Genomic DNA, 27,453 nt, shown 5'->3' with positions numbered 1-27,453 from the left:
TAAAGTAAACGGTGACCGCAATGTCAAACAAGCAGAATAAAGGTGATAGCAAAACATGTATCACCTACACTCTCTGTCCTGCATTCCTCTCTGCTTGTGTTGGTCATATTGTAAATGTAAGGCGGGCGACTGTTATCTGGTCACTCTTGCAAACAGCACAGACTCCATCAGCATAAGGAGCTGTGTTATCAGTGTGACCTGGTCCATAGCAGCAGAGTCCAGGGAGAGATGCTTTTGGTCAGTGCAGATGTGTCTGTGAATTCAGTTTGAATAAGAATCCACAAACAGACCAGACCAGTGCACCAATAGACTTTCTACAAGTGGACTTCATTATCTCAGGAAGGATTACCATTCTCTAGCAAAACATTTAATTGAAAACTCAGCACAGAACCTTCACATTAATCTCATTCATATTTTTGAATTTACAAAAAGATTAATTCATTCTCCCCAACATTTCATTATACAAAGGTCACAACAGTTAATCATTCTGAATAACTAGGCTCTTCACTTCTCTCTTTTTTGTCCTGTTAAAACTTTATTCTGCAAATTCTCAAAAAGGTAAAATTTGAAATTTAACATAAATTTAATTTTCTATCAGAAAAAGTTCCAACATAGCCCTGAGAATTTAGTTATTCTTCCACTCAAGTTTTAAACTCCGCACAGCAACTACTACTTGAACGATTTTAACATTCTTTACCGCATCTGTGTTAACTCCAGAATGTGAAACGTTAAAGGTGCATTATGCAACTTTTTATGCGGAAAAAAAATGTGTGCGTTTTGGTAATGGAAAGTAAAGGCACCACGCTGACCACTCAGCCGCCTGGTCACTACAAGGTGAAATACGCACAAATATCGACCTTTTTTTCCACATAAAAAGTTGCATAATGCACCTTTAAGAAAATGAAAACCATTAAAAAGAAAGAAAAAAGCAAACAAACAGACGGACAGAATAGTTTCATAAAAAGTAACGCACAAAGGGCTTCTCCAACCATCTTTGAAGATCTCTATAACAAGCTCATGAACAATACTTTGACCAAGGCAGTGTCCAAGCATTCAATATGGATTCGACAGGTTGTCAGGGTTACCGACACATTCACTGACATTACAGCTAAACTAAAGCTACTTTCCTGTTTAAAGGGGGGGTATTATGCAAAATCGACTTTTTCAAGCTTTACATCATGTTATTATATCACTCCCTCATTAAAAACATGCCTGAAGTGTTGCCTTGGCACATTCACATATTTTTGAGTAATCTGTAAAAACTCTGATGGCAGCCATTTTAGGGATAGGTTTGCCTGAGTCCTCCCAGGAACGCCTCCACCTCCTGGAGACGCCTCCGAGCTTTCATCACCAGCCGAGTAACCAACCACTGCACCTCAACAGAACCCCCTCCCCACTGATGCCACAGACAGCGTGTGGAGGGGGCGTGTCGGAAAGGGTCAGAGGTTCTTAAAGAGACAGAGGCCTATTTCAAGACATTCACTACAGCCATTTTAGAGCAATTTTATACAAGGCAGTTATTCTAATTTACTGCATTTACAGACCAACAGAAGGTTTCGTCATCATTGTAGTGTGCTATAGACTGGTGCTATGTGATTGAAAAAAGCATAATACCCCCTCTTTAAGTGATTTGTTTTAAAAACAGATGAATGAACCCACCCTGTTGAGGGAGTCATGATGCAGCCTCCTCGGTCCGCGGTCATCCTGCAGCCACAGCCGCGCTCCGGAGTGTCGTGGTTCATCCCGAAGTTGTGGCCGAGCTCATGAGCCAAAGTGACAGCCGCTCCGAGAGGGTTCTCCGAGTGGTCCTGCAGCGAGAAACTATGAGAGTTATTTGATTACATTCAGTGAACCCCCACCTGAACAAAGCACATTTCCTACAGTTTGGCTTTACCCAAATCTAAAAGCTTCTTTGTAAAAAGTGTCAAAATAGCGTCAAAAAATGAGACTAAAACGCAAATGGGAATGTAGCAAAGGAGTGACAAAAACGTGAAAAAGGTAAAAAACGTGACGAATATGTGACGAAAAAGTAACGAAAAAGTAACGAAACAGTGACAAAAAGTGACAAAAATGTGACAAAAAAGTGACGAAAAAGTGACAAATATGTGATGAAAATGTGACGAAAAAATTAAAAAAACAAATCAGTTTAGATGAGATTCGCAGATCTTAGCCTTCAAATGAGGTGTTACATTAGCCTATAGGCTGCAAACTATTAGATTTGAGTAAAGCTGAACTGGATAGAATGCACTTGGTTAAGGTGGGGGTTTATGAGGTTAGGGGTCATAATACAACAAGAAGCAAGTAAAAACAATCAAAAGTATATCGATGTTTGGATATTTTGAGTGTTCACACTAAATTGATAAGCGCTGGAACATAATACTTTGTTAACGTTTAATTCCATCAACCAATTTGTTAACTGAAATAAAAGTCCATTTGATCTATTGCATTATTGAACCACTTATTACCATTCTTTTAATGTTTTCTGCAAGCAAATACTTTGAAAGAACATGTTCGCCATATCATAGCCCACCCGGAAATGTTGCTCCTGTACAGTGCATGGGAAAGCCGCTCTCTTCTTTCTAACATAGTGTGTCAAAGTTGAGCGTCTGATTATAAGGAGGGTTGCGCCCTGCCTTTGAACCGGAAGGATGGGAAAACTTTTCTCATCTCCGCTCTGTTTACAAAATTCACAGGCCAACGCTCCCTCACAAAAAGACCTTCATATCAGAGTCAGCGCGAGTAAATCACAAGTCCCAGAGCCCACCAACGTTACTTTGTGGAAACCATGACCCGTAACTGCGGAGATTGTGTCGCTTGTGACCGCCACAATGCTATCGACGCCTCCTCCCGGATATCATTTTGTGGGGAGAAGAAAACCTCATTTTCGAGACAAAAAAAAAAGCCCCAAAGATATTGTCAGCTTTTACAATTCTCACAATAGCCCCCCCGACACGTGACTTTTAGTTATGACCAAAAACTGTATTACGCTGGTACAAGCTGTGAAAATGAAAAGCGCGCGTGGAGCAGAATAAAAGATCCTGGTGGCTGGTGAAGAGAGAGATGAAAAATGGCCGCCCTCCTCCTAACTGCTTTGTGTTGTTGCGCTTTCAAATCTCTGTCCAAACCATCTGCCAGCTGTAAGTAATGAGGAAGTCAAACATCTGGAGACATCTTGAAACTGCCAGACCCAGCGAAAAATATCTACTGCCTGCATTAATGGGAAATGCACTTCCCTATAGCCCATAATGCTTTATAAACAATCATCTCCACTACAGGGACACAGTAAGGCCGGGGTCTTCAACAGTTTTCTTCATTTCTACATGAGCGAGATGAGACATATTTGATTAGAGTCTTGGTGAAACAAATAATATGTATCAAGTCACATTTGTGGATGCAAGAGAGAGAGAGAGAGAGAAAGCGAGGGCTTTCTCACAGCTTATTAGAGGTGACGTGAGCTTGTTATTGTGATCCACTGCTTGGCTTTGGAATAAAATAATTTGGGAGTAGACATAAAAATAAAACACACATTTAAATGGTGTGTCCTTGAAGAAACCCTTCTTTAGATGTGTCAGGAGAAAAATCAGAGTGGCTGCGTGAAATTGAATGGCTGTACAAGGGAAGAAGCAAATATTGCTAATGTGTATGTGCTTACAAAATGGAACTGTACAGGATTTTGAAAACCTATTGCGCAAGTGCTTAAAACAAGTCAGTCGCAACCCAGTCTGCAGCATTAAAACTAGAGGTCGATGCCGATGCCGATTTTTGGGGATTTCTATTGGCCGCGATGTGCGACTGATATTTTTGACCAATTTTTTCAAATGTCTGGTCTATAATCCTGTAAAACATAAATACTTGGCCACTCCAGCAGAGGTCAATTTTATTTCATTACTTTAAGTGATTCAATCTTAGTTTCTGTACCACCTTTGATTAGCCCCTCTTAGCATTAGCATCGTGCCGGTAGCATTAGCATACTGTTGCTAGCCGCTGCATTTTGCGCGACAATCAAAAAATCCAATTGCGGAGGTTAAAACTAACTATGGGATTGAATTCTCCAGGTTTTAAAGCCTTGACTTACCCTCTTTCCAATGCAAAAAACGGGAAATCTATATCACTTTTGGTCCCAGAGATATCGGCTTTTGTCGGCCGATATTGTAAAATCCCCAAATATCGGCCTCATATATCAGTCAACCTCTAATTAACAGCCATGTTTAAATGTCATTCCGTCATGAGCTACTGTTCTGAGGAAGAGCCAGATTGAAGGCTGCACACTCACCATCACAATGCCTCCAGACTGCTCCACGGTGCACATGCTCATGATGGGGGCCATGCCGATGGTGGTGCCCTGAAAGTAAACCCCACTGCAAAAGGACACAGGTAAAGGAGACAGAAAAGGCAGTGTGTTATTGCATTGAACATTTCTGGTACTGAAACTTCACTGTGGGAGATCCGTCAGGTGTGTTTCAGAAGAAAGACATTTTTCAAGTTCCTCTGTGGCCATATCTAAAGACTGTGAAATTGCGATTACACACGTCTCCCGCGTGTCTGGTAATATGACAGGTTCACTGAGTGTGAAATTTTAGACCTGGGTTTTCAATAACAGCCCCATTTATCATAAGTGCACTCAACAGGACTTTCCTGACATCATTGTCTTTTACTGTGATTTGAGTCACAAATATATTCACGTTAACTACGTATATCATTAAAAGCTGACACATAGTAAAATCTTGTATAGGTAGGTCCGTAGAGTCATGTAAGAATACTTCCAATCTACTGCAACATTTACAGCGCGCAGTATGGGAACAAATAAGGACATAGTGGACTGCAGTAATAGGAACAGGGCTCTCGGGCCTTTACTATTGCCCTCTGCAACACAATGTAAACATACTGTGCTGGCTTTTCCCAAAGTTAAGTGCTGCAATTGCAATTCTGAAAATAGTTCAGTGCACAACCCTCAGCTGCCCCTTAAATGCTAGAGCACATTCCAATTAAAGCTCTTGAAGTTGTGCATATGACATTTGAAATCATTATATCAGCACTTAACACTTTCGATTTGATTTCTACAATCTCCGACTTACATATTTTAGATCAAACTTATCTTCTAAAGAGTATTTCTTCACAATCCTACGTTTCCCTCCCACCTGATGAGCTGCGCGTTGTCGTGGGGTTTCTGAGGCAGCAGCTTGACTTTCCGCCAGTCGAGGAACTCGTGCAGCGTATTGAAGGGGTCCTGAGTGATGGGACATTTATCCACGTCGCTCCACACCTCCAGGCCCACCAGAGCCACGCGGATGTTCAGGGCCCGGTAGAACTGAGGCGGACAGGCACAGAGAATCACAGGTAAACATCATCTGGCAGACTGTGGGCTTGTCACTTCACCCCTGGTTATACTCAAATCGATGCGCATTTAGGCGTGTGACGGCGTGATATTTGCTCGATGTTGCATGTTAACCTTGAGAAAAATATGTGGGCACGGCGGTGTTGTTGGAAATGCTGTGAACACATTTGTGACACAATACATACAGCATGTCACAAAACCTCTGATGTCTCTCAACTGACTGAGATTTCCTTTTTTTTCTTCCCCACAGGCAAAAATACAACAACAAAAAGGCTATGTTTAAATCACTATGTTCCTACATTTCTTAAATTTCAGCGCAGTTTTTGTCCTGATATATATATATTTTTTGGATGTGATTGGAGCCTTCTGTGTTGTGATGGAGGCAGCACATATTCGAGGCCGTTATCGAATATTGCAATTTTGCAACGTTGATGAAGACATTGCTCTGGTGTTACTGGCTAATTGGTCGGATTACATCAGTCAACTCAAAGCTCTGACGGTTGAAGAAGAGTTCAAGTTCCCCCCAAAAAAGGATTTATCTCAATCAACATTGATGCAGTATCAAATAATTAGTTATTTTAGCGATAGCCATCTCCTTCCTTCTTGCGTAATCTATCCCCTCAGAAGGCCCTCTCCGTGATCGAATCCTTGCTCCCTTTCAAACCCCAATTCCCCTCTTGCACCTGCTAGTTACTCGTCCACACACACAGCGCTGGGATTGCTTGTGAACGGCCTAAAAGCAGCTGTTTTAGTGGGACATTAATCCATCACGCGGTTGAGCCATTAATCTCGGCTGGCAGCCATATTTCTATTTTAAAAAGTGATTTATCCCCCCTGCGCGATGGGGAAGAGGATCCTTTACCTTGTCTACATAATTCGCTATCTCCGCCAGTCTTTGCTTCACTTTCTCCACGTCCTTCCCTTGCTTCTGGAACTGAAACGGAGACAAATGTTAGCCCAAACGGACACATCAATCAAAGGGTGAAATCAAAATGGCGTCCTCTCGGTTGTTTTGTATGAAAATATTTGCAGCGGGTGAGTTTAGTGAGAGCTTTCGGCCAGACTGTCAAGCTGTGACCATCTGGATGCGGACAAATCTCCCGGTGTTAGCGTGACGAATGGCAGGCCCACAGGGGAGTAAGTGTATTGGCAGATCTGGCAACCGGGGGAAAAAGCTTTGGATTTAAAGCGGTGACCTTCTGTTCACGCCCCGCTGCGAGTTCAGCCAAAACGCATCTTTAAGTGGACCCTGTGCTGCAAAATTAAAGACAGGAATATTTTGTATGTGAAGTGACTTTGCAAGTTTGAGTATTGAGGCAAAGATCAATTGGCCAAAGGTTTAGAGAGTAAACAAGGACGTTCACACCACACTTTCAGCCAAATGAAGCTACAGCAGGCAGAGGATCTATAAACACACTCAAAGTCACTCTGCGGAACATTCCAGGTTTGACTTTTGCCATTTCACAACAACTAACCTGTTATAAGCGTTTTACCATGTTACAATATTGTTTCTTTATCAAACACATTCTTTGAGTTCTGTTTTGAGCCACTCGCACATGATGGAACAATCTTTTAATCGACAGCAGTCATACAGAAGGAGAGTGAGGGGTGGGGTTAAGGAGGGGCTTATGGACAGAGCGCTTGGTCAACCAGGAAGTAAGGCTATGGGATTTTTTAAATAAGCCTTTTTTAATAGCCAAATACCTGCAAAAAACCTTTAAAACATAATCAATGCCCGCGATACCAAAGCCGATCCTAATGTACAACTAGACATGGATAATGCTATTTTCAAAATCTGAAATTTCAGAATATGGAAAATGACCAAATGTAATCCTTGTGTAACTTGTGTTTAGCAGCAAGGTCTCCATGGAGATGAGCTGGTAATTTCCTGCTCCCAGGACAAAAAAATTGCCGCATTCCAGGCAACTAGTAACTGGTAAATTTCCAAGGAAACTGATACATTTCCTCGGAAAAATAGCTTGGAACACCACTCGAACTGGTAATTACAATATGTGGTCCGAGTTCAGATACGAGATGAAGACAGCAGTGTTGTCCCTCTGTGGTGATGTGTAGATAACGATAAAACTTTAACAACACCACTGTATCAGTGATGAACCTTTGCTTTTGGTCACAATGTTGTACTGAAATACAACATTGTAGCATTAGCTGTTTAGTTTACATATGAGTTTATTCAGCTCTAAGGCTGTAAGTCATCATTTTCAAGTCAGACCTAGCTAACAGTAGTAGGGACATGTGTTTAAAAGGTAGCTATCGTCAACAAAAACATCCACAATAATTAAGTTTGTATTTTACTTTTTGTCTGAAATGGCACAAAGTATGGATTTAAGACATCTTTAGTCAACTGCTAACTCCAACCACTTAGATTGCAAACTCATTTGTGGCTAGGTAGGGATATATCGCATAGTGTATATATATATATATATATATATTTTTATATACTGCATATATATACATAAAGTTTTGTTGCTATGTAACATTTCTCCCATTTTTACCATTATTGTATTTCCTAATTTTGTCCCCTGAAAGGCTATATATCGTCTAATAACAATCCTTCCTACCAAACATTTTTTTTAAAGGCAACACTATGTGACATTCGCTGTGTTTCAGCAAAGGAAGAGAAGACTGCAAGCACATATGGTACTGTACTGTCTCAATATACATCGGGCCCATATGAAAGATGTAACAAGCTCAGTGGATCTGGCAACATCTGTGCTCTCAATTAGGACAGCGCGCTCCATCACTCAAACTTTCAGAGTGTAATAGATAGTGAGCCAGGTGCATTTGTCTTTGAGAGAGAAGACTGCTCTTGCATTTTTTATGTCAGGGATCCATCAAAATGACTTTCAAAATATGCTTGATCATTTTGAAGCAATTTTATTTCTCAGAACAAAACAAAAGTTATATCTTTCATCTTTCACACCACCTTCAGAATGCCAGTCTTGTTTGATCTCGGAGGCAAAGTAAGGTCGGACCTGGTTATTACCAGGACGGAAGAACTTGTGGGATTACCATGTATGGCATTAGTAGTTAAATCATTCATATAACTGTTGAGCAAGAAATAAGGTGTGAGTAATGTCCCGTATGAAGAGCTTTGTGAGATAGGTATGTAAAAGCAGCACTATACAAATAAATTCCCTTCCCTGTTGGCATTTATCTTCTCGGCTTGCCTCAATAAGTTTAGTGATTTGGAGATTAGTTTAATTTCCTATTTTTATACCTGATTTAGTATACATTTGAGTGGAGTTCGAATTACACGCGCTGTGGAATTTCTCAGAAAAAAATGACAACAAACTTTCACTATTTCTGGCACCAGAGGGAATAATGTAAAGATTCTCTCAGACATAAAGCCCTAATAAAGCGGTCACATGGCTTCTCCATCCACAGGGCTGTTTCCTGTTTCCTGAGAGCGAGGCTGGGAGAATCATTGCGAGCACTTCCTGTCTGTGCCATCAGACCACACTGCTGTTCACACACTGACCCAATTCTCCAGTCCCCGGGGGAGCTTCTCTGAGTAACTGCAGCTTATACCCAGATCCTTCCCATGCACAAACAAAAGCTGAAAGCACGTTTTTACCGTAATAATAATATTCATACAGCAGCCGGGTAGGAGCATTTACCTCTCTGTTGTCAGCCACAATGATCAGCTCCACGTACTTTGTGGTTTTCTGGGTGTGTCTTTTGTGCTGGGGAGGAGCAAAATAATAATGTTAAAAATTAGTCAACAACAACAACAACAAAAAACACCAGCCGATCACGTGACAAAACTTTAAAGATTTTTTTTTATTACAATGGTACCATCTCCACTCAAGTAAGCACTGTCAGACACTAAACTTCCCTGTCTTATTCTTAAAAACAGAGATTTTTTCACGATTTTTCAAGATTGTCCCTTAACCTCTCAACCCCCACTTTAACCAAGCATATTTTCTCCAGTTCAGCTTTACCCAAACCTACAAGCTTCATTTTGGCCCATTATTTTGAACTGGTTAACAAATCTAAATAATCTAGTACAGGGGTGCCTAAAGTGGGGCCCGCGGAACAATTCCATTGGCCCACCAGAGGGTGACCTACTTTTGCGGCCGGATATGGTTAATAATAACTTTTCCCATTCATTCTCATTGGTATGCCCTTACAGTATAGATGCAGTACACCTTTTATCCACCTGCGTCAAATTGGGGGCGCTGTTTCACTCCTCCGGCAATTGTTGATTTTGTTCTCCTAAAACTAGGCATTTGCCATAGTTTTTAAAGCAACATTTGCTTTAAAGCAGTACTTAATTTAATACATCCTTTCCGTAGTCCCTCTGGGGGTAATACAAGTGTTAATGGGATGATTGGGGAGTCTTTCATCTCCCCCTGGTCTCTCTGGCCAGAAATCCACAATTGCAACTTCGCTGCCTCCGGGTAGGGGCCACCAATACACATGAAAAAAGAAGCAAACAGGCTAACGGGCAAAGCTAACTGCGGGCTAACACCACTTAAACAGTATTTACAGCCAAGTTTGAGTGAAAAAAAATAATGCCCTTTGTCTTTTCTGTCAGCGTAGTATTTATTCTCACGGACAATTAATGAGTAAAAAACAGCAACATGCTACGACACCTGCAGTGGCGCTAATGGCCTCTAGGGGCATAAGTTACTTATCACTGCTTTAACATTTGTTTTAATGTAGCTTGTTATTTGCACAAGTAATAAAATGCAAATGTATTCTGAAAAAAAGTTTCTATTATTATTTGCAGTTATATGTGTTTCACACTTGAATCACAGGCACATTTTTATTTTGGCCCTCGGAGACAAAAAGTTTGGGCACCCCTGATCTAGTACCTAACAGATAAGATCAATCTTGATTTGCTATTTGGCCCTATCTTTATGAAATACGCAACACCATTCTTCTTGTGCCCCTGGTGAACACCCACAAACCGGTTACATTGGACCTATTAGCTGCCCTGACATCTTATTACCAATTCCATCTGCACGTCTCCGGTAAAACATATTCACTTTAATGTGATTACACCAGCTGAAACTTGAACATGCCAAAATCCTAGCAGGAGCTAAATTTCTCCTGTCCCTGCCCTGTCCCCTCAGAACATAAAACCGCGGGGTCATTAAGGAGTGCCCGTCCATAAGTCGTCCTACCTGACATAAATTGAGTTTTGTTAATGTTCGGTACTAGGGGCCAGATGGATACCGCACCTGTTCCATACAAATTACAGCCAAACCTTCTGCTTCTCGCCTTCCCATTTGGGCTCAGAACAGATATAAAACCAGCCAATGGCAACACCTTTAGGAAGTTATCCAAACCGGGATCCTTGCCAAGCTGCTGATCTTTAGTCAAGAGCCATTTATATTTCATCAAATTTTGGTTTGCGAGCTGCGGCAAACCGAATCTAGCAAATTACGAGATCTAAAAAGATGAATCGCTGTGCATTTTGAAGGATGCTCTCTGCTGGATGTAAGACAATATAATCTCACCCTGGAGTGGAAGGATTGGAAAGGGTTTTCGAGAGGGTCCGCGGGTGCAGAGGTGGACATATTGGAGAGGTGACCGCAGGACCCCGAAGGCGGTGCGAGCTCTTCCCCCCTGTAGATGAAGTGGTCTGCGGTGTCACGGCCCGGCGCTGGCTCTATGATAAATGTCCTGTTCCGAAGTGAGATGAAGCCTCTGCACTCACGCAAGACATAAAGACAAAGCCATGAAGAACAAGCAATATCCGTCTGTCGGAAGGGGACAATATCTCTGTGTCAAGACTGATCAGCAACAATGCACTCGCGTTTACATTTTTGTTTTGGTAGAGCTGGACTATATGGAAACATGTTATGAATCCAAACCAATTAAAAATGACACTTACTAACATGGTCATGAAATAAACCTCAGATTATAACTGAGAATGACTTTAATTAAAGGCACACTACAAATTGTCCAAACTGTGTCTAAGCCGACCCCAGCCCATCTGCCAACAACGCCACAGGTTGTTGATGTTCCCTTAAAAAAATTCTAAATTTTCATTTGAGAACCTAATGCCAAGATTGTTTCACAACTTCTGTGAAGGAAGACATAGACACTTACACTTTCAAGGCACGCAAATCCTGTGAAACAATCTATGTACACGTTTTGTGAAATCTGTAAACAAAACATTAAAGGTGCATTATGCAACTTTTTATGTGGAAAGAAAAAGTAGCTATTTGTGCGCATTTGACCTTGTAGTGACCCAGCGGCTGAATGAGTGGTCTGCATGGCGCCTTTACTGTCGATCTCGGTGGTCTATACAACGCTCCAGGATCAATAGCACAGCGGTTAGTGCTTGTGCTTCACAGCTAGAAGGTCCGGGTTCGATTCCCACCAAGGACGGGGCCTTTCTGTGTGGAGTTTGCATGTTCTCCCCGTGTCTGCGTAGGTTTCCTCCGGGTACTCCGGTTTCCCCTACCACTAAAAACATGTACAATAGGCCAGGATGTATGAGAGTGTGTTTGAGAGTGCGCATGGGGGACGACGGATGAAAATTAGCCTAAGGCTACAATCCGGTGTGGCTTGTTCATTAACTTGCACTGTCCCTACCAAATAAACCATAAATAAATAAATTGTTTTGTAGGTTTTCTGTTGTGGGGGTCTGTCAGCAGTGAAAACTTTCCAAACAATTGATCCTGGAGTGTCCTAGACTCTCTCTAGGACCTAGAGACCACTGTGATGGAAAGTAAAGGCGCCATGCTGGCCACTCACACATCAGCTGCATAAAAAGTTACATAATGCACCTTTAACATTGATATGAATTATAGTGAATTTAATTTTGGATTATAAGCAAAATTACATTTCTATTTAGTACAATACATCCTTATTAAAAGTCATTAATGCCGTTGCTTCGCTCTACATCTGTTGAAAAGGCCTGTGTAATTAACCACACGGAGCAAAGTGTGCTGAATTCCCTTATCTTTCAATGTTTCTGGTCATTAGCAGCATCTCCGAGCCAATTACGAACACAAGAGGGGGCACATTTACTGGCTCCCTCCGCGGACATGCCCAATGAGGTGTGACATTTTGCTTGCTTCCTGCAGCACATACAAACTATCCGATGGCACTTTGGCGCTCCTAGGACAGACAAGCCGCTGTTCTGAGTGACTAGAGTAAACATAAACAGTCGTGAGGCAGACGGCGTATAAAGGCCAGTGCCTTTTGAAGAGCAACAGCTGATTACAATGCTCACCGTAGCAGACCGGAGCAGGCGCTGAGAGTAACGTCCGAGCGCGAATGCCCCTGGACCGCGCCATGATAGTAGCAGTTATGCTGGAAAACAATCAGACCACATATTAGTCAACACAGGCAAAAATGTAAGGTCACATCGTTTGTGCATTTTACTCTCACTGATTGAAGTTTTAATTGGTCGATAACTATTAACCTCTTAACCCCTACCTGAACCGAGAGAGCATTTTCTCTCGGCTTTACCCAAATCTAAAAACGTCTGGACTGGAGAGCAACAGTGTAATGCCTCATTTGAAAGCCACAGTAAACCCTACAAAAATGATTTGTCAATTTTTTTTCCCGCTTTGTCGATGTGTTTTTTCACGTTTTCGTCATGTTTTTGTTACTTTTTCATTTATTTTTTTGTTTGCTTTTTATGGTGCATTTGCATCATGTTTTAGTCACATTTTTGGCATTCTTTTGTCACTTTTTTGTCATTTTTGTCATCACTTTTTCGTCACTTTTTTGTCGCCTTATCGTCACTTTTTTGTAGCTTTTTTGTGGCGTTTTCATACTCGTTTTGGTTGCTATCTTGACACTTCCTTAAAGAAGCTTTTAGATTTGGGTAAAGCCGAACTGGAGAAAATGTGCTCGGTTCAGGCGTGGGTTAAGAGGTTAATCACAATGTGTTGGTCATAATGTTGTTGCTGTTCATTGCACAAAAGACCACTCAGCCATTTGTTTAGTTCAGACTCTTTCATGACTAATTCATCCATTTTTATTTTCTGAACAGTGACTAAAATGTTCGCACTAAAAGACTAAAGCGGAACAACGTCATCTGAATGGGAACTGACAGTAATATGGTCATTGTTTTTTGTCTTCATTTTTCCAGGACAATGCTCCGGTAGCAGAAGAAATTAGGACATCTATGAGCGCACAAGAGGAAGCTGTATATTCGGAGAGAAAAAAAAAACGTCACTTAATGTCAAGTACCACTCCAAATCTCCAAAGCCGCGAAATAACAAGGCATTACACCTGGCAGAAAGAACAAAATGTGTGGTACACCGCACTCGCCTTGACCTAAATTACACAAATGGAAAAGTAACGTTGATCATGTTTTTTTCTCTTCTTCTCTCTCTGTGCCTTAATGGCTGTACGATAAAATATTAAAGTTCGGAGACTGCCTTCAGGTCCAAACAGAAGAGCACAGATGAAAGGCATTAGGGTTAACCGTGCACAGGGGATTAGAATGAGAGATATTTAAAGTTGTGCGCATAAAAGAAGTTTACAGCGCCAGAGCTGCGGAGAAGACAAACAGGTAAAAAGAACACGTGGCTGATTCTGCTGGTGTTTCATAAGGGGATTACACGTGTGACAAAGAGGTGCAGAAGCAGAGGAAGAAAATTGGAGACTGTGTAGCTGAACTCCTAGCTTGGACATGCTTTAAAAAAAAAAAAAATAGGAGCAAGGATAATGCAACATTTATTATTGTATAATTAAATCTCTTAGGTCTTGGTCGAGGCGTGATCTACTTTGGATCAAGGAGTTTTTAATTGTAGTACAAACTTTCAAAACTTTCGCTGGAGAATTGGACTGACATTTTATTGCTCATCTAACTATTAAGCTTTTCTGAGTTTCCTCAAGCAAAAGTGAACAAGAGAACAGGGACAGGTTATGGCAGGTCTATCTCCTTAACCTTTTCCTCCAAGTCCGGCTTTACCCAAATCTAATGGCTTTTGAGCTGGAGCTTACAGTCTTTAGGCCAGAGTAACGCCTCATGTGAAAGACCAACTAAACTGATCGAAGCGTTTTCATTGAGTTATTGTTGCTTTTCCATCACGTTTGTGTCACATTTTTGCAGATTTTTTGTTGCAATTTTGACACATGTTTTTTTGGTGAGTTTTCGTTGTGGTTTTGTAACTTTTTAAAATTGTGCTATTGTTGCTTTCCGGGCATGTTTTTATTGGTTTTTGACGCTTTTTTGGCGCTTTTTAGTCAGGTTTTGTTTAGAGCTTATAGGCCAGTGAAAGCTAAGAGTATGTTGGCCTCATTTGAAAGCGAAGACCTTGTTGTTTCTGTCAAGTGGAGCTCCAGACCTTCTCAGAAAATGACAACATTTATTTAAATGAATCTCAATAAAACACCTTTAGTAAACTCCACTATTCTTAAGGTTTGGATTAGGGGTATAAGTTTAGGGTTAGTTTAAAGCAGTACTAAGTAATTCATGCCCCTAGAGGCTATAAGCGTCACTGCGGGTGTTGTGGCATGTTACGTTTTTTTACTCAATAATTGCCCGTGAGAGTAAATACTACACTGACAGAAAAGACAAAGAGAGAGAGGGACATTGTACATCCAATTACGCAATGGAGATCATTTTTTTCACTCAAACTTGGCTGTAAAAACTATCTAAGTGACGCTAGCCCGCAGTTAGCTTTGCCCGTTAGCCTGCTAGCTTCTTCATGATTGAATTAGTGTGTATTGGGGCCTCCGGGTCGGAGCAGAGAAAGTTGCTATTGTGGTTTTCTGGCCAGAGTTCAGACCCTTCTCAAAACAGCCAGGAACTGGTTAAGAGTCATGATTAAGTTAAATCTAGTGGGCAGATTGCTTGGATGAGAGGCGTAACGTCTTCAATTCTTTACAATCCAGATAACTACTGTCTGAAACCATTGCTACAACTTGAGATATGGTTGCTCAATAAGTCATCAGCACGTGCCAGTTAATAGCTCACGTGTGGATGGCTGCAGGACTTGATCTGCAATAAGGGGATTCCAGATCCAAACCCCCTGATAATCATGTTGTATGTAAAGTGCTGCTTATCAACAAGTAGGCCGCGGGCTCTTTGCCACACAAGAGCTTTTGGAATCCACCCAGGGAGATTCCAGCCCTTCCAAAATACCACCACCCCATAAACCTTCGCGCGGTCAAATGCCCACGATGTAAATGCAAGAAAAAGTTGCTCCTCCTTGCCCCATTTTTAAAGGCGTCAGTTTTTACAGCGTGACTGCCCGGGCGCCACTGTAGGTCAAGCTGCCCATAAATGTCAAAAAGCACTGGAGTTGGCACCGTACCGTAAAGTTGTGAGCACCCGTGACTGCGCTTCCATCCTCTCGGTAATGTGTCTCTGTGTAATGACTCGCGAAAAGTCCCCTAAGAAGAGAGAAAGACAGAAAAAAAAAAGAAATAGATGAAACGAGATATCCAAGTTGACTTTTCAAGCTAGATTTTATGGATAAAGCCGTATTTGGCATTCAGGGGAGGATTTCATGTGAATTGATGGTGTGATCGGAGTCTTTGCATCCCCCGGTATTCGGCTCGATGGAGTGAGAATCCCCCGTCGAGTCGATTATTTTGGGCTTGTGCGCGGGGGTGCGTTTGGAATGAAGTTGAAGTGTCTGTTTGGATCCGCGGGGCGTGAGCAGACGGACACGTGAACCAAGTCCCCCCACCCTGCGAGCGCTGGCCGAGGAGCGGCAGGAACACCCATCCTCTGCAGCTGCACAATCACTCTGACACCGGGCGCCGGGATGAGCCCACAGAGAGAGGAACAGGGGAGAGAGGGGACTGACAAAACCCAAGCAAGCCAAAAGCAACATATTTGAGCTCTGTATTAGATGTTATAAATGGAGAGTTACGGTAAAGCGGAGAGCAATACAAGTGCTGGTTTACTTCCAGGTGAAACAATTTTAAAGTCTGGCACACGCATTGCTAAAGGTGCTATTGCTCCACATCAAGGTGAAAATCAGACACAGGGAAATAATTGTGCCTTTTGGGATTCACAGCTACACCTTTCACCCCACCTCAGCACCATAAAGGAACACAGCAAACAAAACACATTTCTGCTCTCCTTTTGTTGTCGGCATTCTTGATGAATACTGATGAATATATATTTTAGTCTTGGGTCAAGTCCATGCCCTGTATCAAACTGGATGACAATGTACATGCAAACAGTTATAGTTCCACCAAACATATTTCAGTGAGGGATTTCAGTGAGGGATTCAAATAGGGATGCATCGATCCGAAATCGGAGCTGATACTCGGAAAAAATACAATATCGGGTATTGGAAAGAAATATCCGATAACCAACTAAATCTAAGTGAATATGGACATGTTGCATGTCATTTTGAAACTTAGAACCTGGAGAATTCAGTGGCAGAGTATTTTTAATTGAGGTGCAAAATACCGCGGCTAGCAACAGTATGCTAAAGCTAGCAGAAGCATGCTAAAGCTAACAACTAATCAAGGCTGGGACAGAAACAATGGATCACCTAAAGTAGCCGAATGAAATAAATTTGGCCACTGCACTCAATGTTGTTTAAAGGGGCTGGTTGCAAGTTTGCTATTTTATACTCACTACTGCCACCTCAGGCCACATGTGTAACTGCAGCTTCTATATTAAGCTCGTGCATGACGGCAATTCGGACCCGAAGTGACACCTTTTTGAGTGACAGTGCAGGATTTTAGAGGCAGTTGTGGTCAACAGGTCTGGGCTCATTCTACACATTAGGACATGGCTGGAACATGTAGGGGGAGGAAAATACATAATCTTAACATTTTTAAACTCCCTATAGTCCCTTTAAGAATAACTGATATATAACATATTTGTTTTTCAGAAGTTGTTTTGTTTGTTTGTATACTTTATTGTCCCCGTAGGGAAATTTGTCCTCTGCATTTAACCCATCCTTCGATGCCACTGGGGCAACCCGTAAGGAGCAGTGGTCGACGGCCGTGCCGCGCCCGGGGACCCATCTCCATGATGTGGAGCCAGGCTGATGGTCAGAATCACCTGGCTGGAGGATTCACCTATTGCACATGTTTTTAGTGGTAGGGGAAACCGGAGTACCCGGAGGAAACCTACGCAGACACGGGGAGAACATGCAAACTCCACACAGAAAGGCCCCGTCCTGGTGGGAATCGAACCCGGGACCTTCTAGCTGTGAAGCGGAGGCGCTAACCGCTGCGCTACCGTGCCGCGTAAGTTACAATGTTCAGATCACTGTATGTGAGTTGTTCATATTAATGTAACCTAAATAGCTGGTCATATATTTAGTGTAGAAAAGTCCAGTAATTGAAGGCTTTTCCATTGCAGTTTGATAGAACATATTGTTTGCAAGAATTTTTTTCTTGCAAACAATATGTTCAATCAATTAGACTATATTGATCTCACACTGGAGAAAAGAGACTAGCTTTTTCACTCACAACAGCCACTTTTAAGAAATTATCATAGTATCGGTCAATATCGGATATCGGCAGATATTCAAATCCCCAGTATTGGTATTGGAGGCAATAAAGCTGGATCGGTGCATCTCTACTTACACACACACTGAAATCCTTCCAGCCCCTTGTACTAGACAAAGAATAGAAATGAACTTTTGTCCAGTATTTCCCCAAACATGGCTGAAAACAACACGTGTCAGACTTACTTAAACTTACATTTATGACCCATTTAAACTGGGATCATCTCATCATCCCTTCATCCTCTCTGTATTCTTTGTCTCCTCAACGTTTTTAAGTGCTTCATCATGCCAATAGTGAGGAGAAACCCCAATCTGATAAGCGCATAGTAATCATTTCAGCTTAGTGTCTTGTAGGGCTGAGTACCATTCATTTGTTTCGTGGTACCAGAAGTTACGCGAAACCTTGATACCAGTGTGTTTCTTGCATTTTGAGAAAAGCTGCTTCAGGGCACTCCTATCACACAGAGGGCATTACAGCTTGGGAGTTTTACATGATGGACTCAGCCTGTAATCAACTGTTTGGCTTGGGTACACAGGTTTTTACAAGCCCATGAATATTTACTATGTTTTTGGGCAGCCGCTCCCCCTCTGCTCTGGCTAGTTACATTTCAATGGCATCATATTGGGGCTAGAAGTGTTTTCTTTTTTGTATTTTTGAATCTCAAAGTGACCCTGTTGGTGATCTGACGTGCAGTGTTTTCATTTCCCTTCTCTCCTAATGTCTCCCTTTGTGGGGGGGTGGGGGGGTGCGTAAAAACAGAGATTGGCTCTTTCATTTTGTCTTTTCTTTATAAGCACATCTCTTCAGTTCACACAGAGACGGATGGGGCATTTTCATCAGTTCGCCTGGGTGCTTTAGTCATGCCATTTCTCCTGAATATGTAGTTACGTTCCTTTCCTCAGAGGCGGATGAAACATTTCCATTATTCCTGTTTTTTTTTTGGTTGCAAATAACATGCAGCCGATCACGCGCAATTTACGCTTCAATGAGGACGGCAATTTGGGTGAAATGACTGGACTTGATGGATGATTTCAACTGATCCTTTATTCTTTCCTTTTATGATATAAAACTCACTAAGAATATGAAAGAAAGGAAAGAAAGCCCACCCACATCCCGCCCACTCTCTCCACAAGAAACAGTTAATAAAATAAATAAATGTATGTTTTAGTCTTGGGTCAAGCCAAAATGTGAAAAAAAAAAAAAAGGAGCCCAAACGGAGTACCATATTTTTCGAACTATAAGTCACACTTTTTCCTAGTTTGGCTGGCGGTGCGACTAATATACTGTATATCAAATATATAATTTCACATTTTTGTTATTTTCACACTGACAGCCACTAGTGGGCGCTTGTGTACCAGGATCTGCTACTCCTGTATCACTGAAGATTTAAAAGAAAGTTTGGAGTGAGCGAGAAACTTGTGAGAAACGAAAGAAGCGAAAAGCGGAGGCAACTCTTACTGCAATGACGAAGACCAAAAAAGCTAATCATGGGCTAAAAGCTAGATGGCCACATTTAGAGGAACGAGTTCACAAATGGGTGCTTGAACAATGTGCTGCCAGGAGAGGCTTGTCAACGGTGCAGTTACGCCTCCATGCCCAGGTAGTTGCCAAGACTGGTGCGACTTACAGTCCGGAGCGACTTATATTTGATTTTTTCTTCTTCATTATGCATTTTTTTTGGCTGGTGAGACTTAAAGTCCGGAAAATATGGTCATTACTTTGACAGCCAGATTCAAATATTTCAGACAGATTTTTGAAATGCAATAAAGGATTGTTCATGAAAAATTGACAACCTACAGCTTCAGAAGCCGCCAAAAGTATTTCAGTGAGTGGAACAACATGCTTACAAAGTAACACACAGCTAAAGTACACAACCAGCAAGCAAAATTAAGTCTACGTCTGGAGACAAATACTTTGGAAAAGTTTTGGACAAAAAGCCCTTTCTGTTCAATGTGTCACAGATTTCCCTCCAATTGCTTTGTGAGTCAATAAACATCGACTGGAGGCTGCTAAATGTGTGCTGCGAATCATTAGCCACAATCTAGCATCTAATTAAAGATGCGCTAATAGTCGCGCAGGTTAATAGTGATGAATGGGCGCCTCTATAATGGCTCTATAGAAGGGAGGAGGATACAGTTAAACTCCAAAAGATGGCAGCTATTCTCCTCTGTCCAACACTTTCCAAATCAAATTTATCCTTTGTCGAGCCCACAGCCAAGCATGGATCGATTGTATCGTTGCAAATGCTACAGCTTTTCAATGACCCATCACCTTTTGAACCCAGGATTCATGTTTACAACCTTTAATTGCATTCCAGATGTCTATTGTGTTCAATAAAAAAGCAGATACAAGTTCACCAGAACACAAAGACACAACCAGGCAAGGACACATTGGAAAAAAGGCATTACACCCCCACACACTTTCTGATTTGTTGGCCAACAAATTGTGAAAATGTTTCGAAGAGAGATTGAAAGGCTACATTCTTGTCTCAATAGAGCAAAAATTAAAAAAAAGTCAGACTTGTCAAACTGAAGGCCACAAAGAGCCAAATGAGCAAGTTTCATTCAATTTGAAGAATATTAGCAGTTAATAAAATTTAAAGTTGCATTATACAACTTTTTGTGTGGAAAAAAAGTTGATATTTGTGCGTATTTGACCTTGTAGTGACCCAGTGGCTGTATGAGTGGTCAGCAAGGCGCTTTTATTTTCCATCACAATGGTCTCTAGGACGCTACAGGAAGCAGCACTGCTGAAAACCCTCTCACCAGAAAACCTACAAAACAATTGATCCTGGAGCGTTGGAGAGACCACCTGTGATCGAAAGTAACGGCGCCATGCTGACCACTCATACAGCTGCTGGGTCACTACAAGGTCAAATACAGTACTGACAAATATCAACTTTTTTTTTCTGCATAAAAAGTTGCATTATGCACCTTTAAGTAAATAAAGGACAATATTCTGATAGGGATGTCTTAGGAATTTGAGGTTTAGGAGCAATGACCATAAAACACAATGCCCAATACAAAGACATATAAAAAATGAATGCAAGAGGACAATTGTGATGTACTGTTTCGGATTAACTGCCGAATAAATTTGATTCCCATTTTGATACATTTCTAAACACTTTGAAACGCAAACTACAGTAGCTTCAGAGTGCCATTTGATATTATAGTGAGTGCGTGCACACTCGGCCTCTCTTAAAAGTGTAGTTAGACCCAAGCCTGGATAATTGGATGATTTCTACTACGGTAACGTAAACATGGGGGAAAAAACAAAGAACTTAATGGGCCCTGTAAATCAAAGATCACCCAAATGACTGCTTAAAATCACTGATATCTAAAACAATATTCTCAATATGTTTTTTTAAATTATCATTATCGTTGTAAAATATGTATAGTTGGAGATTGTGTATTCCCCTTTTGTTCCAGATACAGCAGTGTGAGACCCGGCTGCATCCAGAAAACCACAACCGTATGTCCTGTATGCAAATTTCCTGCACGGTGCCTCCTCATTTCCATATATTTGACTCTATGCCTCTTGTAATAACTTACCATTACACAAAGCCCCCTGAGCACCAAACCATTTGAGAGAAGAATCGCAGCTTGGTGCTGTGGCGCTGCTCCCTTTGAAGACTGCTAACTTGGTAATTTCTCTTTAATCCTCCTCTTCCCCACGAGCCTAACCCTAAGCCTTCCTATGGCTCCGGCTTATGTTACCCTCCTTAAAAAAAAGAAGTAAACAAAAAAATGGAACGGCGGATGAGGGAGCGGGGAATAAAAGGTGTGGTTGACATGGCTAATTCTACTCTCTCATATGGCTGCGTTCTAAATTGATTTATATAGCGGGTCTCCCTTTGGATTATGTAGGCTTGGCTCTGGTTTGCATGCAAAGCCAAAAAAGCAGACAGCAGAGACATATAGCAAAACTCCCTGGACTGGAGAATTAAAGGGAGTGCCTCCACTTCACACGCACTCTATCTCTTTGGCTTTGACACAGTAATCATTCTGGCAGCGGCAGTCTTCCTCTGTGCGCAGCGCATTGTGAGTAAAGTGTGTCCAAACAAGTTATCTGACACACAGTTCAAAGACAAGCAGACCACAGCCAGGGGAGGAGATAAATGTTAATTCAACCATGGCAGTTCAGGGAGACCCGCTGCTTATGTTCAGTGGTTAGCAGCACTGCCTCGGAGCTGATGGATGTGATGCATAGCTGGGGGGGTGGGGGGGGGGTTATAGTAGAAAGTCAATTTGACTGTCGCTGTTTAATTTGTTTTACTGACTTGTCGTTCAAAAAATGCCGATTCAACCTGGATAGACTCAAACAGACAAAAGCAGCGATTAGGAAGATTTATTTACATGTATATTAGTTTTGGCAATCAGACCCCGGCGGTAGACATTGATGTATGTATGAGAGTCAGTATGGATGAACAACAACAACAAGCCGTGGGAAGAAGAGGTGGAGATGGGGCGGAGGTGGGTCGCAGCGCAGCTGGGAAGCGAACGAACCATGATTGCTGGGGCTTAAAAGCGGGGACCGAGGGCAATGATTGACTGCTACGGAGGTACGGCTCTTACACTGATGGCTGAGGTGGAGGTGTGGCCCTCTCGGAAGCAATCATTGACTGGAGGTAGGTGATGGTGAAATATGTCTCCCAGGTTGAATTAACGCCTAGGGCTAAATATTTATCGTCCGTACATTTCTTTGCAATAATCTAATTTTTCTGATAAAAGATCTTCAATAACATCGCCTAAGCTTAAGGCACATAAGAAAGGGCTAAATGATTGATGGGTGTTTTATAGATGCAATTAGTAAAACAAAAGTAGCAAAGAATAAACAGTGAAATGTTTAGTCCATGTCGACTTCTTGTTTAGCTTTGTTGTTTTAATCCACACTGTATAAAATGTTGGACTATACTGTTGACAGCAATACAAAACAGGCTCTGAATGACCAGCGAGACACAACAAAGGCAATTATTTTTGTCAGGTAATCAGTAGATTTGGATGTGGTCCTATTAGAAAACATCTCCATGGAAACAAGCTGGAGACATCCCCTCTCCTAATAGGGCGGCACGGTGGCACAGCAGTTAGCGCTCGTGCTTCACAGCAAGAAGGTTCCGGGTTCGGTTCCCACCTGGATGGAGCCTTTCTGTGTGGAGTTTACAAGTTCTCCACCTGTCTGCGTAGGTTTCCTCCGGGTTCTCCAGTTCCCCCTACCGCTAAAAACATTTACAATAGGTTTCCCTCTGGGGCCAGGACTCCCCCGAAAAAGAGATTCTTAATCAGTGGGACTTTCTTGGTTAACCTCTTACTCCCCACCTTAACTGAATGCACTTTCTCCAGTTTGACTCTTCTTGGAAAAAGCAAAACTGTCCGTGTTGTATCTACCTAGATGAGATCATGGCCATGGTCATTTGCGGAAATGTGATGCAAACTGTTTAACACTAGTACTTCGGATAAAATTTGCATCGCCAACCATTCGGTCAGAGGGCGATTTATTACTCACACTATCATTGACAGAAGGAAGTCATAATTGGGACCAAGTGTGAGGTACTTCAGCAGCAATAAGACAGCATTGAGACAAACCTGAGATGAAACATTACCCACATAACAACTGGAGGGGAATAGTTGTACAAAATCTCGTTTCACGTCTTTATTTGAACCAGTTGTGTCTGATTTCAGCAATTTAGCCTCAACTTTCCTCTTTCAAACGCGGGATTTTTACCGAAAGTCACGTCCGATCGGCTGCAGACAAAGACTTCCCAATTTACACAGTCAAGCCGGCAGCCGACCAATATCAAACAAGCAGCTGATGGGCCAAAAACTATTTAAATATTGACTGACCAAAGCAAAGATAGCTGTCTAATGAGTCCGGGAACAGCCGCTGAATTCGCAAAGCTGCCCGTCCGCCTTTCAAAATGAGTTCTCCAAAGCACCGGCCATTTTCTCCCAATGACCTTGTAGCTACAGAGATATGAAATAATAAAATAAAAAAGTAGAAGAGTGGACCGGACTGAGTTATTTGGACGCTGTTTGGAGATAGACGGAGACCCCCAGGTGGCCCTTAAGAGTGATTTCTATTTGGACTGGAAGACAAGCTCCAGTGATGAGTGCCGGATTTGTAACTGGAGTCCATTATAATGCTGACATCTTGTTTCAGATCCGCCGACTGTGGGCCTTTGAAGTGTTCCATCATCCTGGGAGCGGTGGCTGGATGTGTCTTTGTTTTCCCTCCGTCTCTCACCTCGGGCACGGCGTAGTTATGTGTGATGCGGTGCCCAAGGCCAGCGGAGGCATCGCTTCAGTAAAACACACCGCGGGGAGAGAGTAGGGGGGAAACTATAGTCTCTGCAAAGATAATGGAAAATGGGACAGAAGCCGACTTAGAGTGCGCTTCAGTTTAAAGCCTTACTTTGCAACCTTTAACCCAATAAATAAGATAATGATAAGTTTATTTCATTAGGGGTGGTTTTGTTGGGGGAAAATACAGCTCAAAACTTCTTATGAATTATTTGTCATCTAGAACCACAAAACAGAACAATAATGTTGATTTATTCTATATAAGACTACTATTTCTTCAGATTTTGTATCATTTATTTGCGCTGAAATAACCAAGTAACTTTACTTAGTGCTGTATCAGGATTAGGCATTGCTATGTGTGGCAGATATGTTGAGATATGTTCTTACCTGAGCTTAGACGAGGTGATGCGTACCTGTCTGGTCTTTGTGCGTGTGCTCAGTCACGCAAAACGACCAAAGATGTTGTTAGCATTTGGCCTCAACTTGTCAAAGCTCAGGTAAGAACCTATCACAGTATGGAAGAACTGTGTGCTCTCAGTAATGCAAAAAGACCAAAAATGTTGTCAGCATTTGGCCTCTCCCACTATATTCCTATAGCTCCAAACGTGGTGAAGTTAGAAGCTACCACGCTCTTCCACAGGCAGGCACGCACAAAGACCAGACAGGTACGTATCAACTCCTCAAAGCTCAGGTAAGAACATCTTAGTATGGAAAAACGGTGGCCTGTTCCTTTAATGAAGTAGTAGTAATTAGGGATACACCAATCCGATACTGGTATTGGATATCTACCTGAAAAAATACAATATCAGGTATGGCAACAAATATCCAATGCTGAACCGATACCAGGTTTAGCTCTCAACGCTTTAAAGACACTAACTTTTACCGACTAAATCTAAGTGAATATGGGCATGCTTTACCTCATTTTGAAGAATGGAATCGCTGAGTTAGTTAGTTTTAACCTTCACAAACGTATTTTCGATAACCACACAAAATGCTGCGGGTAGCAACAGTATGCTAAAGCTAGCGGCAGCAAGCTAATGCTAACGGCAACTAATCAAGGCTGGGACAGAAACTATGATTGGATCTCCTAAAGTAGCCTAATAAAATAAAATAGTTTGTATTTTAGTTTATGAAATGCTGTTAATGAATAACTGATCTAACGTATTATGCAAAAGTTGTAATGATCAGATGAATTATGTGAGTTATTCATATTAATGCAAACTTAAATATCCGGTCACATATTTAGTGTAGAAAAGTCCAGTTATTCTTGTTTCTTAATCGATAGAGATAGATCCATATATAGATAGATAGATAGATAGATAGATAGATAGATAGATAGATAGATAGATAGATAGATAGATAGATAGATAGATAGATAGCAACTACTTTTAACGTAGTTGCTGTGACGTCTCTTCGTATCAGTCATTATTGGATATTGGCTGATAATCCAACTCCTATTATTGGTATCAGTATCGGCTGAAAAAGGCTGTAGTGGTGCATCTCTGGGATTAATAATACGACATTGCGAACATGCTGTACTTTGCAACAGTTGAAATTCGAACAAGCACTGAAGATGGTCATAGCAGTATTCTGTGTAAACATTATACATATATTTTTCAGCTGATACAAATGACTGGCCACATATGAACAATGCATTTGCGGTAGAGGGTGATGTATGGTGTTGAAGGCAAAGTCACAGGAGTGAATGGGTTGGTAAATGGCTCGGAATGGGATTTTTCTCCTTGGGGGAGGGGGGGGTTGGGATGATTTGTGTTGGGAATGAAAAAGCATCTCTCGACAGGGTGCATACGTGATAAGTGGAGGAACTACATGTGTCGTCTGATCGCTTTACGGCAGCTGAACAGAGCACACTAAAAGCCCGGGCATTACTGCCGGAGATAAATGCATACGCACGGGAACAGCCTCCCTCCACCTGCTGATAGATCTTCTTTAAATTCACTTCGCTCTCATTCACTGGAGCTACCGACTTGGGAGACATTTGCAGTGGCACAGAACTTATTCAATTGTCTGACTCGGCATGCTTGATTTTGAGTGTTCCGGATAGTTACATGACAGGTATATACTGCACAATAACAAAAGTTGTGATCCAGATTTGTATAAGTTCATGAGTGGCCCACACAACAGCGGGCCATTGTCCAACTTTCAAGCTACTAATGACTGAAATGTAGTTGCAAATCTGCACCAACAGCCTGTTGACCAGCACAAACACCCAAGGACACAGCAATATAATGAAATGGCTGGATTCAGACAACAAACAAAATAATGTTTCTTCCTTATGCTACAGTAAATCTTACCTGTGACAGATTTCGACAGATGAAAATGGAACCTGACAGCCAAAAAATAGGTTGCAGCATCATTTGTTACCCATACTTTCCCATAGTTTGGACACCTCTAATCTTCAATGTTTCATCCACACAGCCGCGCACACCATCGAGTCTGAGATTTTACCTTTACCGCATACCAATTCAAAATCTGATTATGTGGCTCATCAAACATGCACAGATCTGCTTTGGTGTGAAATCAGAACTCGTGTCACTGTGCATCTACTCTCGGATTTCTTATCAAAATGAAGTGTTCGACAGCTCTCAGAATATACCCGTTGGGAGCATTTTTGCACAACCTGCGAGAAGATCGTGATCTCATATTCCCCTTTGCGCCCTTAAAAGGGAATCGTTTGTGAAAATCTGTGGGAGTGAAATGGGTCGAGGCCAAACTCTTAACATCTCTCTGGGTATTGGTCAACTCCTGCAAAATTACATTCTGGCCTCGCTATCTGCAAATACTGCGCTGCAGGGATTTATTAGTCGGAACAAATGGCTTCAGGTTGCACGCAAAATGTTCTGAAGTAAAAAAAAATATATGGTTAAAATATAGTTTGCATTACCTCAAACAAAAGAGCACTCTTAAATGTACTCTGTCAAGCTCAGGGCTATACACCATCCTCACTGCTAATAACAGCCACTCAACCATAAACTGTTTTAATTCCGCTCCCTTAATTACATTTTGAATCAATATGCAGCACTTAGAATTATGACTATATCTTAAAACCTATTACTGTATCTTTTATTTGCTAATGGCCCTGTACAAAGGTTCTGCTCAGTTCTGGAGACTTTACTCTATTTTATTGTGAGTAATTACTAACTCAATGTCAGCTTTATTACTGATTCTTGCTGAATCATTATTGCCCCCGTAGTTCCCTTTTTTACAGCTATTTAAGCTTTGGTTTATGACTATTTGACAAAAAAAGAAAGAAAGAAAAGTAACTGGATCATTTTCTTATGATCATCGCCTCATCTGTGAAGTAATGTGTGCGTGAAGAAGTAACACAAGAAGCACACAATATTTACATTTTTACAAACAAGTACTCAGCTCAATCGA

General features: G+C 41.6%; 1 protein-coding gene across 2 annotated transcripts in view; it reads right to left on the bottom strand.

The window, feature by feature from the left end:
* The window catches only part of adam12b (ADAM metallopeptidase domain 12b), a 92,318-nt gene that overhangs the window by 33,718 nt on the left and 31,147 nt on the right, over positions 1-27,453 (bottom strand). For both annotated transcript variants that reach the window (XM_079559549.1, XM_079559550.1), the window contains exons 4-11: positions 15,592-15,670; positions 12,549-12,628; positions 10,822-11,011; positions 8,974-9,039; positions 6,198-6,269; positions 5,139-5,308; positions 4,274-4,358; positions 1,660-1,808 (exon numbers count right to left, since the gene is read on the bottom strand). In XM_079559549.1, the coding sequence (XP_079415675.1) occupies positions 1,660-1,808; positions 4,274-4,358; positions 5,139-5,308; positions 6,198-6,269; positions 8,974-9,039; positions 10,822-11,011; positions 12,549-12,628; positions 15,592-15,670 (891 nt within the window). The remainder of the gene's footprint in view (positions 1-1,659; positions 1,809-4,273; positions 4,359-5,138; positions 5,309-6,197; positions 6,270-8,973; positions 9,040-10,821; positions 11,012-12,548; positions 12,629-15,591; positions 15,671-27,453) is intronic.

The sequence above is a fragment of the Gobius niger genome, assembly GCF_951799975.1.
Source record: "Gobius niger genome assembly, chromosome: 7".
Lineage (NCBI taxonomy): Eukaryota > Metazoa > Chordata > Actinopteri > Gobiiformes > Gobiidae > Gobius > Gobius niger.
Note: the sequence above shows the minus strand (reverse complement) of the source record. Positions and strands in the feature narration are given on the sequence as shown.